Source organism: Sebastes umbrosus, chromosome 23, assembly GCF_015220745.1.
Source record: "Sebastes umbrosus isolate fSebUmb1 chromosome 23, fSebUmb1.pri, whole genome shotgun sequence".
Classification (NCBI taxonomy): Eukaryota; Metazoa; Chordata; class Actinopteri; order Perciformes; family Sebastidae; genus Sebastes; species Sebastes umbrosus.
In genome coordinates this window covers 18,219,818-18,235,917 of record NC_051291.1, presented here as the reverse complement: position 1 = coordinate 18,235,917, position 16,100 = coordinate 18,219,818, and the positions used below count along the sequence as shown (strand labels likewise).

The window sequence follows — 16,100 nt, the reverse complement described above, 5'->3', positions numbered from 1 at the left end:
ATTGGACCCATCACAGCTTTACAGTGATACCCAATTTATGCAATTCCAAGACTATTTAGGGACCCCAGTATGCAGAAATATTCAGGAAAATATTTTTTATAATCGGCGAAAATAACACATTTATACTGCATGCAAAAAACTGCATTATTTTTGCCCCAAACTGCATGTGATTATCATAAAGTGGGCATGTCTGTAAAGGGGAGACTCGTGGGTACCCATTGAAACCATTTTCATCCACATATCTTGAGGTCAGAGGTCAAGGGACCCCTTTGAAAATGTCCGTGCCAGTTTTTCCTCGCTAAAATACAGCCTAACTTTGGAGCGTTACTGAGCCTCCTTCCGGTCAAGCTAGTTTGAGGTGGTTGGTACTAGGGATGTCACGAGAACCGATACTTCGGTACCAACTTGGTACCAAAATTCTAAAAATGTGACGGTACTCGTTTTCTTCGATACCAAAGGTACCGAACGATGCCTGTAATGGTCATTTGGTACCGTAGCGGAGGTACTGGAGATGCGATTCTTCTGGATCTAATGGGGGCAGTTTACGCTTACAAGTGTTCTCATCTGCCGTGAAATGAAGGAAGAAGAAGAATGCCATAACAGCACGGAAAAAAACAACAACACAAGACGCGAAAGATGGCAGCTGCTGCAGCGCTATCTCCGCCTCAACTCGTTTAGAAAACAAATAGCAAGAGTCGGGTATAGAAGTACTTTGCGTTCGAGGCGGATTTACAAGGAGTAATAATAGATTCACAAAAAAAACGGTATGCTGTGCAGTAACGGTGCCGTCATACTTTTCTTTCCAAAAGAGGAAATACTTCCAATTTAGCAAAGCACCTCAAAGACAGACATCCAGACAATATTGTTTGTTTTAAATACTTGAGGGCTACATGCCACTGTTCTGTTTTGCAATGTTAATAGACGTTTCTTTTTATTTATTACATAAAGGCTACATGTCTCTGTTTTTTGTAATGTTCAAATGTTTTCATAAAGGAGTGCGTGTTGAATTAGATGGGATTTATTGTTTGTTTTCGTTTTTTTACCGTGGTATCGAATTGGTATCGAGAATCGTGTAAATTCACTGGTATTGGTATCGACTACTAGATTTCTGGTACCGTGTCATCCCTAGTTGGTACCAATTATTTCCTTATGTTTTCTAGTTTCATATGATATCTGTACCTTCACTCAAGCTCTAAAACTAAACTAAACCTGTTACAGCCTCTAAAAGACAGTAAAGTCGGTCTGCATGCAGGTCTCAGGGGTATAAAAATGAAAAAAAATGTTTAATCTTATACTGTTGATCATGTACTTCAAAAATTCTGCAAAGGGCTATAACTGAGATATAAAACAGTGAGCCCATGAAAGACAACACAAGCCTTCATTAACATGGCCTACCTGGTATAAAACTCAGTCTTCATCAAACGTGTGTTATGTAACTGCAACCAGACAGACCTGTGTAACAAAGAGAAGAAGTATTACTATCTCAAATAGTTACAGTACTAGCAAACATTACAAACAAACACTGGTGTTGTGTCGAATACTGTTTCCCGTCGGACAGACTTCACTGTAACACCGGCCATTGCGTGGCAACCTAACTAGCATTAGCTCAAACTCGTGGATAATAAAGTTACTATTTCTGCACATACGAGTCTGTAACTTTCACATTATGTGCTAGTAGCGCTTAGAGTCAAAACGAATGTTACAGATAGTTGCAAATACAATTTTAAAGCATTAAACATGTAAATATTTAGAGCAGCTTTGCTCAGGTGCACCCTACCTCCAGCTCGGGAGTAACTGTACTTCCGGTGCTAAGGGGGCGTACGGTGCGCGGTGAGGGTCAATGCAGCTGCGCCATAAATTCACCAGGTGGCACTGAAGCTATACTATGTAAAACAGCATGTAAACATTAGTAGAAGTTCATAATGAAGATCATTTTTAACTCGGTGTCATGTTATTTTAATAAGTAATTTTACTCTAGTTGCTACTTATCTCTACTGTCTTTCTTTACTAAACAAAAGAAAATAATTCAAATTCGGTATACAGGGAATAGTAGCCAAAATAGAACAATAACAAAAGAGCAAACATACATTTATTTAGTGTCCTGATAGTCTTTTTCTTAGTCGGATTAGAAAGTAGTTTCACATATTCCTCAACGTCCTCCAAAAAAACAGTAAAATAATAATTATTTGAATGATTATTATTTTTGAATTTATATTTATGAAAAAAATATTTTGCCAACATATCAAATTTATTATAAGAAAATATAATATATATAAATATATGCTAAAGTGAGCGATGCATATGTGGACTATTCCTACTTTATCCAGTTGACCCACTTTATCCACAAAACATTCACATTTTAGAAGACCAAGTCAATTTCATTCACTCATGGTGTAATCTGTCATTAATAATAGATTGATCTATGAGGGTCATTTATGATGCACAGCACATGGTGGGAAGTAAGATATGAGCTCTATGGACTATAGCATCTTCATATTTCCCTGTATGTCCTATAACTATTCAAATACACCTTAATATTCCTGTTAAGACCTATATGAAGTGTGCAGAGGTGCAGTAACTTGTAATTGCTGGTGTTTTTCAATCAAGTAATTGGCATTAAAGTAATCCAATAACATCCTATGCTGCACACAGTTTATTAAAAAACAACAGATTTCCTATAAAGGCTTTATTATTTCCCTGGATCAGTCTGGGATCAGTCTGGGATGCGCAGCAGCAGCATGATGCCCGCATCCCTCCCATCCTCCCTCTCTCCTCTCATGGACCAATCGCATCCTCTCTGCCACCCAGAGGAGTCACTCGGCTGCTCTCCTCCAATAGAAAAGTTCATCTGAACGGGACGCTCCGGCTCCGGGTCGGGCTGTGATGCGGTTCGGGACCAGGTGTGCCACATGCGGATATAGTGCACTGAAATCTCCCCCATTATCTGCCTTAAAGGTAAGAAACGACACCACATGCGAAAGGGTTTGTGTGTGCATGACCTACAGCTGGGCTCTTGTTGTGTCTGGACTGAGTGAGGAGGATGTGTGGAGCTGAAATGGACCCGGCTGCACTGGAGGAGGAGTACCGCAATGCAGAGCAGAGAAGCACCGGTGCTGCTCAGTCAGTCGTCATAGGGGTGATGGTGAAGTGATGTAAGGGGCTGCGCAGTTACTTTATAGAGAGGCTGCTGGTGGCGACTAAGTGAGGTTTTAGCTTCTCAATCTGCACTAAAGATAAAAAAAAAGTATATGTCTCTGTGGATGCATGCAGAGAGGAGATGCAAGGTGAAAAGTGTCAGATGCTGCATGCGTCAAGGGCGCAGTAAAGCTGCTGATGCGCCATGGCTGGCATCTGTGTGGTAAAGGGCAAACTGTCCTTCATGCATGGGCGACAGGGCAACTCCCTTAAAAATTAAACACTGTTTCAAGATTGTTTTCTGCACTGTACTGCCATAAAAATATATCAGTAAGTATTTGAGATTAAGGTAAATATTGCAAATTATGAAACAGTACATCCACATTATATCTTGTGATTACTTTTTGGTAACAGAAAAAAAATGCAAAATGTGTGAGAGTCCAAGAATAATTGAATCACCTCCCTTTTTTAGATGTCAAAAGGATTAAGCAAACTGTCATGGCTGCAAGATGGTCTCCCCTCACATCTTCATCACGAGCCCTGATTTAATTCCATGCCTTTATTTTGACACATTCATTGACAATTAGAAATCCAGAGCCATGCACTCAAACAAATCCAAATAAAGCCCACTTTAATCAACCCAGAAAAACAGCATCATCCTCTTGTTGACTTCAAACATGTCTTTGAATGTGATTTTGTGCAGCCATAAAACATACACACACGAAACAAACATGGTTGTTCAGGCAGTCACTATAAGACACTGGGCTTAATACGTGTGCTGACCTAAATTTTTGCTTTGGTCTGTCCAAAGAGGATCTGTGAGTGATGGGATTATTGCCAGGAGGGGAAAACGCATGAAAAACACACACACTGATGAATTGATTAGAATTAGTGGTGGAACAGATTGCTGCATCTATAAGCTACAAAAGCCAAAGCTGTATATGAAAGTGTTTGTGGAAGCTTGTGCATTGAAGTTGATTGATTTCTGAATATCATTCATCATAAATCTTTAGGATCTGGTAGATGCAGAGGAGGACTCCGTTTTTGCTCCATCTGAAAGATAAAACGTTTGAAGAAGACATATAGCTGTGCAAATTGCAGGATAGATGCTGCAACTGCTGGTGTACTGTTGTGATATTAGTGTTGAGTCATCAGGAGTGCCTATGAGGAGTCAGTGCTGCAGTCTCTGCATGTGGATGTGCTGTATAGCTGGCTGCATGCCTCTGCGCGCTCTCTCTCTCTCTGCTCCATTTCTTCGTTGAGAAAAACGTGGTTGCTGAGGCACATGGGAGGTGGCCGTCTGGCCTTTTTTATTATTCCTATTCTCACATCCAAAATGACTCAGCAGAGGACTGTGAGACTGGATATACAGGCATTTGTTGCACTGTAGATGGCCACAATATTTACCCCCAACAATTTAGGCCTATTTTAAAACACACAGTGTCATTTTTTCTTCTAATCTTCTATTAAAATAGTGACAAAAGTTTTCTTTTTTGTGGGAATAAAGCTTTTCATGTCTTGTTTCTTCAATATGCTATCACATTTATTTTCCAGTATTTCAAATGTACACATCTAAACATTTCTAAGGGAAGATTCCTGATTTCCTCTTTATTTACTGTCTCTGATCACATCCATTTGGCCTGTGACATTATAGGAAGATTATTATGAGTTGAAGCCTGAGCTTTAAGCTCACTGTTTAGTGTAAAGGTTTAGTTCCATGGTCTGTATTGCATCTTAGAGTAAACATGTTACTCCGGCTAGTGCACCCTCATCAGTTCACATAAACCCAAAGAAAACTCAAACAATATATACATACCAACCACACTTCTTTCCTGTAGGTTTTTTGTCAAACTACAGCAGCCGTTATTTGAACTAATAACCATAACTTGATCAGACGGCTCTGTTCGCTTTTACGCATCTTGGATGCTTCTGTTGTGGTGTGTGGTTTAGAATGAGCATCGGATACTGAAACTCCTACTGACCCCATACTGAATCAAGATCAGTCATAGTTATAGAAGGTCAGGTTGTGGCAACATGACAAGTAATAAGGTCAGATTATCTGCTGGAGGTGCCCTAATGACATTAATGCTGTGTTTTTGTTTTTGATGTTTAAAACTACAATCAAACATAAATGGACTTTTGCAGCTTTTGTTTCTTAGGTAATTGTTGGTGTAAAATACACCTAATGATTATGTTTTTTGTTCTCTTGGACTGCTGATGTTAGTGCATTCCATATTTGACCTAAATTCACACACCTGACTACTCTGCATTTTCAATATATACTATCTGAAATGGTACAGTTCACTTTAGGGGTGCACCGATACAAGTTTTCCTGTCCTAACGCAGATTTCAAATCCTCAATTCAGGGTATCTGCAGATTAGGAATGCACTGATACCGACACCGATACCAATACCGTATCGGATGTCAGTCCGATATATACTCAAATAGCTGGATCGGATATTGGGGACAATGGGGACAATCTATTCAATTCAATTATATGTTTATATACTATATAAATTATATACTGGAATTTGAATTCCTGTTAACTTTACTAGTTTACTTTGTATATTAGTATCGATATCGGGACTGAAAAAGTCGGATCGGTGCATCCTTACCAGTGCCGTCTTTTTCCTAAATGTAGAATCTCTGACTGTGTGGAATCATTTTAATGTAATGTGACATGGAGCCAAGGATTGCTGCTGTGTCCAAAACTTTATTTGCAAATGGAAACACTGTATTTTAACAAAGAAAGTGCATTTAATGTGGATCCATCCTATCATGGTCCGACACCCGATCCATTTAATAAAGTCAGTATGGGGGGTGGATACCGATTCGGCCTGTTGGATCTGTGCATCCCTAATTTAAATGATGGAACTGTATATGATGGAACTAAACCTTCTCTTTGCTTGTACATACTGTATACTAAAATATCACAAGAGATGCACACAGATGTTTCCCTTGTGCTGCAGTGTATTCTGCAGTGCAACATGACTTAAACATATTAAATTCTCCACTGGAAGCTTTACGAGTGTACACAGTACAAAGATCAACCCGCCCCCACTTCATCCCATCATCCCGTTCATCTTCATCAATCCTGGGTTCATCCTGCTTTATATCTCCATGTTCCTCCCCCCCGACCCTTTCTCGAGCCTTAATATCTCTGTCTCTCCTAGTATCCTCTGTCTGATAGTGACAGTCCAAACACAGTTGCTCACAGCAGCGCTGCTATGTCATCCTGCAGAAGTGATGTGTAAGCATGTGTGACAGCGCAGCAGGAGCTGTCTAGGTACTGCAGTGTTTTGTTCACAGCATGTGTCAGCGTGCACACACACAGTACAGGCCTGTGTGTTTTTTCGCAGGTGCATGTCCTCCTTGTGGATGTGCACGCGCTCTGCATGACTATTTGCAGCGTTTCTGCTGAGTCATTCACATCCTGAATCATTTATATGCGCAGGGAGGTTCTGCACTCTGTTTTCTGGTGTTGAAAAATCAAGCCCAGTCATCAGTCTGGTATTATATCTTTAGGATCAGTAAGTGTTTTAATAACACACACAATGAGGGAAGATCATGTTAAACAACATACTTGTTATTATAAAAAAAATTCTGTTTCTGACAGCCTCTTTTCTTCGTCTCTTACTCAGCCCTCTCCAGTTCATGTCCTGTCCATCGACTTCTTCTTTGCATCCCTCTGCCTATCCGCCTAACTCACGTGGCTGCAATAAGTCGATTTGTTGACCGTCATGGCTTCCACTGCTTTACTGCTCCTGACCCTGTCCTCCTCCGTCTCCCTCACAGGTAAGAGGCACATACAAGTGATGCCTGAAAATATACCGTTTAAATGAAGTAAATTTCAAACCCTGCACACCATTAGCTGACATGACCGTGTTTCTGCTTTGCAGTGGCGGTCCTGTTCGGCGAGCCTAGAATCTATGGAGGTGAGGACAAGAACAGGGCGTGCTGCACTATACGTCCCGATGTTTAATGAGGGATTTTAAATCAGTACTTCAGCTAATTGTTATGTCAAATTTGCCAGATGATGCGACTGGATATGGCCCTATCTTTGAGGAGGAGCCGGTGGATGTGGTCTACACCGAAGACTCGCCCGATGCGAGAATCTCAATGAACTGCAGGGCACGAGCAAATCCGCCTGCTTCATACAGGTTACACACACTAAAGAAGATTAGTATTTATACCACAAGTACTGGATATCATGTGGTATGACATGGTGTGGGTTGATATCTTATATAGATTTTTCTAATATCGCTGCTAGGTGGCGGCGTGATAACTGGGAAATCAAGCTGATGGAGCAGCCAGACGAGCACTACAGCCTTGTGGGGGGGAACCTGGTTATCACCAACCCCAGACAGAAGAAGCATGCTGGGACGTACTTGTGCGTGGCAAGGAACATCTACGGCACCGTCATCAGCAAGGAGGCCAGGGTCAAGTTTGGATGTGAGCATCCAACTCCCCTTCTGGTTTAAAGCTGCGGCTTTGTTTTCATCATTTATAATTACGGTTTATCCTTTTTTTCCTCTTCTGCGTTATCATGTAGTCGTGGAGGAGTTTCCCCAGGAGGAAAGAGACCCGGTGTATGTCAAAGAAGGACAGGGGGCTGTTCTGCTGTGTGCCCCTCCAAAAGTCTGGCCACGTACGTTACAGGTCTTCATATCTCCATTAAAAAAAGCTAAGTCTTGTGACGATAACAATAACAACTTTTCCTTTTTTCAGAGGAGGTGACCTACCGCTGGATCTTCAACGAGTTCCCAGTTTTCCTGTACACGGATCGCCGTCGGTTTGTCTCCCAGAAGACGGGGAACTTGTACATCTCCAAAGTGGAATCTCAGGACGCGGGAAACTACTCCTGCTTTGTTTCCAGCCCCGTCACCGGGAAGAGCGTCTTCTCAAAGTTCATCCCCCTCATCCCCTTACCCCCTGATGAAGGTTAGCAGAAAAAACATATCTAAACATATGTTGCAGAACAGAATTAAGAGAGAAAACAAATACAGAAAAAGACATTTGCTCTCGTCATGTTTCTGACCTGTGACATTTAACATTTTTTGATGTAATTCACTTTCTTTGCCTCAGGTGAGGCGAGAAAGTACCCAGCAGACATCAGGGTGAAGTTCCCAGATACTACTGCCATGCTGGCCTCTAATATTACATTGGAGTGCTTTGCTCTGGGAAAGTACGTTTTCATTTTTGCTCCGTGTACTGATACAGTAATTATGATTATTATTAGATATTATTATAATTCAGATGATTAATGAATTACATGAGATACATGCTGCTTTTCCATAGGCACCGGTTTAGTCTCTCTTTTTGTGTTTTGTCTTTTTTAGTCCCATCCCTCATATTGTTTGGAGGAAGGTGGACCACACAGACCTCCCACCCACTCATGAGATCAGTGAATCGGGGGCTGTGCTTCATCTGTACAATGTACAGTACGAAGACGTGGGAGGGTACGAGTGTGAAGCCATCAACACTAAAGGAAAGGACTGGCACAAGGCCTGGCTGTATGTGGAGTGTAAGTGATTTCATTGGAGTGTCCTTGATCCGGCATTAGATACTCAAGAGTGTAGATGTATAAAGATTATTTCTTACAGTTGAATCCACCGGTGGTGTTTTGAAGCCACGAGTTCGGCATTTTGGTCGCCACCATCTTGGTTTTTGGCTGTCGCCATCTTGTTTTTTTGCTACCAGAAGTGACACGACAGGGTGGAGCTAAATACCACTGAACGCTGAATAGGACATTTTTTAGGCGACCAAAATGTTAAAGGGTTAAAGTTTTAAGACCAAAACACGGACAACTCCCAGACTGGACAACGCTGTGGTAGCGACCTGTCAATCACAATGTAGCCCCGCCCTAAAGCATCCCCTGCTTTATGGTCTATTTGACTCTAAATGGGACCATAATTTACTAAATGAACATCATGCTGTATTGAAGAAGACTTGGAACTAGCAATTGAGACCATAAACTCATGATTACAATGTTTACTGAGGTAATAAATCAAGTGAGAAGTAGGCTCATTTTCTGGTTCACTTCTATACAGTCAGACTTCTTTTTGCAACCAGAGGAGTCGCCCCCTGCTGGCCATTAGAAAGAATGCAAGTTTAAGGCACTTCCACATTGGCTTCACTTTTCAGACCCCGGAAGTTGCCAACTAAATGCAACAAGTGGCACTTTTGGTGGTGCATACATTTGAATATTGTGTTGCTTATAATCATTTTCATGCCCATTTTGTTTGTCCAGCTGCTCCAGAGTGGGCGGAAACCATCAACAACACTCAGATGGACATCGGCTCTGAGCACTCCATGCGCTGTGTGGCATCAGGGAAGCCCTTCCCTTTCATCCGCTGGTACAAAGATGGATATATGGTAAAAAAAAAAAAAAAAAGAAATCGGGGAGTAGCTTTTGGCTTTGTGCTTTCTTTGAAATTATATTCAAGTTTACATTTGGGCTGTGTGTGTTTTCTCCAGTATGGGAAGGGAGAGTTGAAGTTTTCCAGTCTCACTTTTGATGACTCAGGAATGTACCAGTGTCTCGCTGAGAACTACTGGGGCATCAAATACGCCAACGCTGAGCTGCGAGTCATCGGTGAGACCTTTCAAAGAAACTGCACTCTCATTGACTTATTGCATGTTAGGAAACAGTTTCAAGGACTGAAGTGTGAAGAAGTTCCATTGTCAAAATAGAACATATCATGAAATCGGGGGACGACAATGACTTAACATGAATTGAAACTTATACATATAATCTCCCCTCAGCCTGTGCTCCCACATTCGAGTTTAACCCCGTGAAGAAGCAGCTTCTCGGGGCTAAAGATGGCCTCGTGGTGATCGAGTGTAAACCCCGAGCTGCTCCTAGACCGCGGTACACCTGGACAAAGGGCAAAGAGCACCTCTTCAATAATTCACGGTCAGTCAATGTTGGCAATAAACAGTGTACTAGAAGGCCCTCCCATACAGTGTACATCACCCATCCGCTGTCAAGCAGCTTGATTCAATTGTGTTCACTTTTAGCATTTCCATCATGTTCGATGGGAGTCTGGAGATCCTCAACGCCACCAGCAATGACGAGGGAGTGTACACATGCTTCGCCGAGAATGACAGAGGAAAGGCCAATAGCTCTGGCTATCTCACCATCACAGGTCCGGGAACGTGTGCACATTTGTGTGTGTGTTCATATTTAAATACAGGAAACATTTACAATTTTTCTCGTTTCTTTTCCCTAGAGGCTACCATCATCACAGAACCGCCTGAAGACACCGAGGTGATGGTCGGCGATGAGGTGGTTCTGAGGTGCGCCGCTTCATACGACCCCATGCTGGACATCTCATTCATCTGGTCCATAGACTTCAGGGTCATCGACTTTGACTCCGAGTGGGAACACTACGAACGCATCATGGTAGGGTGATGGTTCATACTAGCTTCCGTTAACATCTTACATTCACAATTGGACACCCAACTGGTATTGTCAGCTAATGGCAGATATACAGCTCTGTCTCTTGCCTTCACTCTTTCCCGCTTCCTGTTGTTCAGAGTGACGATGGCAGCGGTGATCTGAGAATAAAGAACGTCCAGATTTGGCATGAAGGTCGCTACATCTGCCTGACTCAGACAGTGGTGGACAGCGATAGTGCATACACTGACCTCAAGGTTGTAGGTCGGTCCCATGATTTGACTTTTAATTACTTGTTTGGTATATATTCTTATCCTGAGCAAATGTACAACAGAAGAATAAGCAGGGCAGACCATCAACACCTTCTTCCCATGCGCCTTTCCTCCCTGATCCAGGTGTTCCAGGGCCTCCCGGTGTGATCCGGGTGGAAGAAATCGGGGATACGATGGTGAAGCTGTTGTGGACTAAAGGATCGGAGCACAACAGCCCTATTCTCTCCTACACCATTCAGACCAGACACTTCTGGGCCCTGAATGAAGACGACTGGAAGGACGCCAGCACCAGTGAGTACCACTCGCTGCCAGTAGGGGGCCATCTCGCTCTGAATTCAGCATTATGGCCGATCTGATCGCCTCAAGTACTTGCACCTAAAGAAGAGACAGCAAATGTAGGAAAATCAATTTGACATGCCATTTGTGTCTCCTTCAGTTCCAACCTTTCTTGATGGCAATATGGAGAAGGCAGAAGTGACAGATCTGTACCCCTGGATGGAGTATCAGTTCAGGATCATCGCCACCAACGAGCACGGCTCCGGAGAGGCCAGCATCCCCTCCCTCAAGATCAAAACCTGGGATGCTTGTAAGGAGAGAACACTAATAGCTGTCATATACTGTATTTTACTGAGGACAGGTGTTGGGTTAAAAAAAATGTTTTTGTTCTTCTCAGCTCCAGTGGTTTCTCCCATGGATGTAGCGGGTTACGGAGGTAGAAATGGCGAGATCGTCATCACATGGACTGTAAGTATAGGACCTCAATTCATGCGACTTTATCGTGCACCAAAAATACTTGCACACATCTCTGCATTGACAAAATCTAAACGGTGCTTTTTCTTTCCTTTTCTATTTCAACTCCTGACCCCTTAGCCCGTGGAGCCGTGGTATTTCTATGGCAAAAAGTTTGGCTACATTGTGGCATTCAAGCCTCATGACGCTTACGACTGGTGGTACGAGACCATTTCAGACCCCGAGACGAGGCGTTACGTCCACAGGGACACTTACTTCGTTATCACTGCTGAAGATTTCCAGGTCAGAGAATTTCAGGTGAAGATCCAGTCATTTAATGTGAAAGGAAACGGACCATACAGCCTCACCAAGGTCATCTACTACCCAAGAGATGGTGAGGGTTTTGTCTTTTTAGTTTGGTGTCAGTTTTTGGTTCTTAAATTCCCTTCAAACGGTATGACTCTAAACTTGTTTCTTTTTCTCATCTATTTGTCTGACTTTTCCAGTACCTGTAGAGTCTCCAACAGACGTCTATGCCAGGCCGGTGTCCTCCACTGAAGCTCTGGTCTGGTGGTTGCCAGTGGTCGACACTGGTACAGGCCTGCAGCAGTACATTGAGGGATACCAGGTAGCCTACAGTACTCTTACTGTACAACTTCCATACCAAAGATTTCTGTCTCAAAAACTTAACAAACATTAGTGATGTTACGTACTGTGCCGAGTCTTCGGAGCGTGTGTCGAGTAATGCAGGAAGTTTTCTGTGAAGCGCGTATTGAGGCTTGTATCGTCTTAGACCAATGACGTCATTGAAAACGTCCGAAGCCAAAATAAAGTTGAGAACTTCTCTTGTCTCCCATATATCATTTTCCTATAGTTACACAAGCACATTCACTGTCCTCTGCCCGGATAAACCACTGCCACATACCTGTAATATAGCGGCCTGTTTAACACAGTTTCACAGATAGGTGGTTTCGTGTGCATATGAAGCCCAGATGAAGCCCGGTGAAATGAACCGTTTAGCGAACCAATTTGCTGGAGAGCTTCAGTGCTTCATGAAGCTTCATCTCGTCATCACTAACAAACATACTGTACGAACAATACAATTTCTTAAGGTGTACACAAAGACATACTAGCTCTATTGTCTATCCATTGGTGTGTGATTGAAAAGTTGTTCATACACTCCGAAATGGCCAACCCAATCTGGCAACCTCGGGTCTGAAAGGTGAAACCACTGGGAACTTGCATTCATTCTAATGGCCAGCAGGGGGCGACTCCTCTGGTTGCAAAAGGAAGTCCGATTGTATAGATTCTCACTTGATTTATTACCTCAGTAAACATTGTAAACACGAGTTTATGGTCTCAATCGCTAGTTTCAAGTCTTGTTCAATACAGCATGATGTTCATTTAGTAAATTATGGTCCCATTTAGAGTCAAATAGACCATAAAGCAGGGAATATGTTAGGGCGTGGCTACCTTGTGACAGTCACTACCACGGCGTTGTCCGGTCTGGGTGTTGTCTGTGTTTTCGTCTTAGAACTTTAACCCTTTCACAGTGTGTTTCCATGTCATGAAAGTTAATTGTAACATTTTGGCTGCCTTCTTGCTAACCAGGTCAAATACTGGAGAAAGTACGATGACCCGGAGCCGGGAGCGCACCGTATATTTGTCGCAGCCACAGTCAACCAGACCAGGTTGGAGAACATGCTGCCAGACTCGCACTACCTCATTGAGGTCCGTGCCTTCAACGGAGCCGGCCTTGGACCTCCTGGTGAACACTGTGAGATGTTCACAAAGAGACCACGTAAGACTAATTACTCACAATCTATGGACAATAACCACCTATATTCAGAGTTAGCGTATAGATGTGGTCTTCATAATTTGTTTTTTTTATCTACAGCACCACCAGACCCTCCCAGGATGTGGCGCTATGTTACCTGGACAGGCCAGTGGATGTATGTGTGGTGGGATCATATCCAGTATGACTGGTTTGGCAATATTTCCTTCCCACTGTACTACAAGGTGGGTGTGGAAAGTTTTGCAAAGCTACTATCTATTAAGTTTGAATAATATGTTTCACTTCCATTAGAGCTGGCACTAATTCCCAGGTCTACATGGAAATAACATGAATGTTGAAAACCTCCCCCTGCTTTCTGTTTTCAAGGTCATGTTCAGAAAGACGGGCTACATCTATGGGAAAGTCTACGTCACTGGCTGGCACTTCATGGACTTCCCCATGCCTCAGTTTGGAGACTATGAGCTGATGGTACGCGGCCGTTATGAAGGAGGGGACGGCCCAGTCAGGAAGATTAGGATCAAGGGTGAGGCTAAACTATAAATATAAAAAAATCAGTTTTTGTCCTCTTGGTGCATTTGTCTCATGTTGCTTCTGCTCCCTCAGGTAAAGCATCAATGATCACGCCCACTCTAAGCCTGGTGTCTTTGGTGCTGCTGGCGCTGTGCATTGCGGGATTGGAAATTTAAGCTGCCCTGCCACAAGTGACATGTATATAATAGACTCTTTGTGGATAGAAGAGATCCAGTCTTCACCTCCAAACACTCCTCACACTTACAGTCATTGGTTAAGATCCCACGTCATGCATCTGTTCTGTTGCAACACGACACAGGAAGTTGTTTTTCACCCCCCCAAAAAAAGCATTGGGTGTTGGCCCCCGACATTTTTTCATGGACTTATTTCATCTTCTACATCAGCTATTCTCAACCACTGGGCCGGGGCCCACTGGTGGGCCTCAGAGCACCACCTAGTGGGCCGTGGAGGACCTGCCAAATGGTTAGATTAACCTCTTCAAAATCTGACGGCCGCTTTTCTATCTTTCAGAGGTTGTAGCAGGCTCAGTTTTAAAGCTACCGGTATCATAGGAAACTAAAAAACCTAAAGAATCCATTGGTCCCAACCATGTCTTGCCATTTTGTCAGGAAGGAGGCTAAATAACGCTCCAAATATACACAACATTTTGGCGAGGAAAAACTGGCATGGCCATTTTCAGACGGGTCTCTTGACCCATATCTGTATCATGTCAAAGCCAAAATGAATGAAGACAGATGGTAGTTGATGATATGTGTGTGTTCAGATAGAAATAAAAGAATTCAGAAAAGTCCATTTTTATCGGTTTATGTTCTGATCACTGTTTCCTGTTTGGAGTTGAAGTGAACTGGACTTACAGTAGTCTACCGAGGTAGAATTTAACCCATAGAATGGGGAAATGTTATTTATAACAAGCACTACCAATCTCTCAGATGGTCAAGCAATGAATATCGTGTAAAGAACTGTATGATAATCACTGTATTTTGTTTGGAATGAGCAGAGAAGGATGTGTGACTCTGTATAGATTTTATGAACATATGTCACTTATCCTTTTTTTTGTTGGAGCACACACAGTATATCACATATTTGAATCAAGCTTTTTCTTCACAATCATTTGATAAACAATTTAAATTAATTTTCAACATGGTGCTGTTTGCTTGCTTAATGTTTATTTAAATTGTCATTCTCACCAGAATCATGCGCATAGACAATTAAAGTATGATTTCTTGCTGCTCCAATGAAAGCCATATCACTTTACTGACAACTTCCCTTTGATGATTTCTGAAAGCAAAAATGTAATCTTTGAATGAACCGGAGTTGGACAGAAATCGCTGTATATCACATATGTGTATGCTAATTTCCTTTATGTCAGGCTGCAAAACCATTAAACAGAGTACAACAATCTATTGTCTCATTGGTTGAGTTTTAGTCCATTTTTGATTATTAGCCAATTACAGGTGTTGCTTTCGACAAAGTGGGCGTGTCCATCTCAGAAAAAAACATTCAAATCTTTTTTTTTTACTCGAGAACAATCATCAAACTTTCCTATATGTTGAAATATATTTAATCCACCTTTAGATACTATTTCTCTAAAGTTCAGTAAGTACTACTTTAAAGAGGACCTATTATGCTTTTATGCCTTTTCCCTTTCCTTTAGTGTGTTATAGTTTTTTTGTGCATGTAAAAGGCCTACAAAGTTTAAAAAAAAACAACTCAAAGTCCACGCCAAAGCGAGTTACTCTCCCCCCACAGAAACACTGCTCCTGAACTGCCTGAAACGCCTTGCATGAAGTCCTGCCTTTTCTTCTGTAACATGGTGATGTCACCAAGTAACACATTTGCATAATACCTGCCGAATGTCTATTTTGGCACATCCTCAAACAAAGCTAGTTAGAGCAGAGCTGGAGCGGAGTCCGAAGAGTTTGGTTTGGTTGACCAATCACAACAGTGAGCCAGCTGACCAATCAGAAATCAGATGGAGGGGTTGGAGGTTTCAGACAGAGGGTGAAAAGAGGTGCTGCAGCACAGCCGGTATGAGAAAAATAAAGCTTTTATTTTAACATTAAAGCATGTAAACATGTTCTAGTAGAAACCCTAAATGAATGTATGTACCTGAAAAAGAACATAATAAGTCCTCTTTAAATACAAAATTCCATATTGCTTTTGCCTGGGCTTCAGTGTTCATTTTTCTAAATGTTTAGTTTTAAATTTAATGAAGAAGGAATTTTTCTTTCATTCTCT

General features: G+C 42.2%; 1 protein-coding gene across 1 annotated transcript; it reads left to right on the top strand.

Moving 5' to 3' along the window:
• Positions 1-2,819: 2,819 nt before the first annotated feature.
• On the top strand, positions 2,820-15,265 carry cntn1b (contactin 1b). Its single transcript, XM_037761238.1, has 24 exons — positions 2,820-2,955; positions 6,778-6,931; positions 7,036-7,071; positions 7,170-7,296; positions 7,407-7,588; positions 7,689-7,784; positions 7,865-8,077; positions 8,222-8,321; positions 8,476-8,660; positions 9,387-9,511; positions 9,614-9,731; positions 9,902-10,052; positions 10,157-10,284; positions 10,369-10,541; positions 10,676-10,799; positions 10,931-11,098; positions 11,244-11,393; positions 11,481-11,551; positions 11,678-11,930; positions 12,043-12,164; positions 13,148-13,337; positions 13,434-13,555; positions 13,698-13,854; positions 13,935-15,265. The coding sequence occupies exons 2-24, from the start codon at positions 6,877-6,879 to the stop codon at positions 14,015-14,017; spliced, it is 3,129 nt and encodes a 1,042-aa protein (XP_037617166.1). The 5' UTR covers positions 2,820-2,955; positions 6,778-6,876; the 3' UTR covers positions 14,018-15,265.
• The last annotated feature ends 835 nt before the right edge of the window (positions 15,266-16,100 follow it).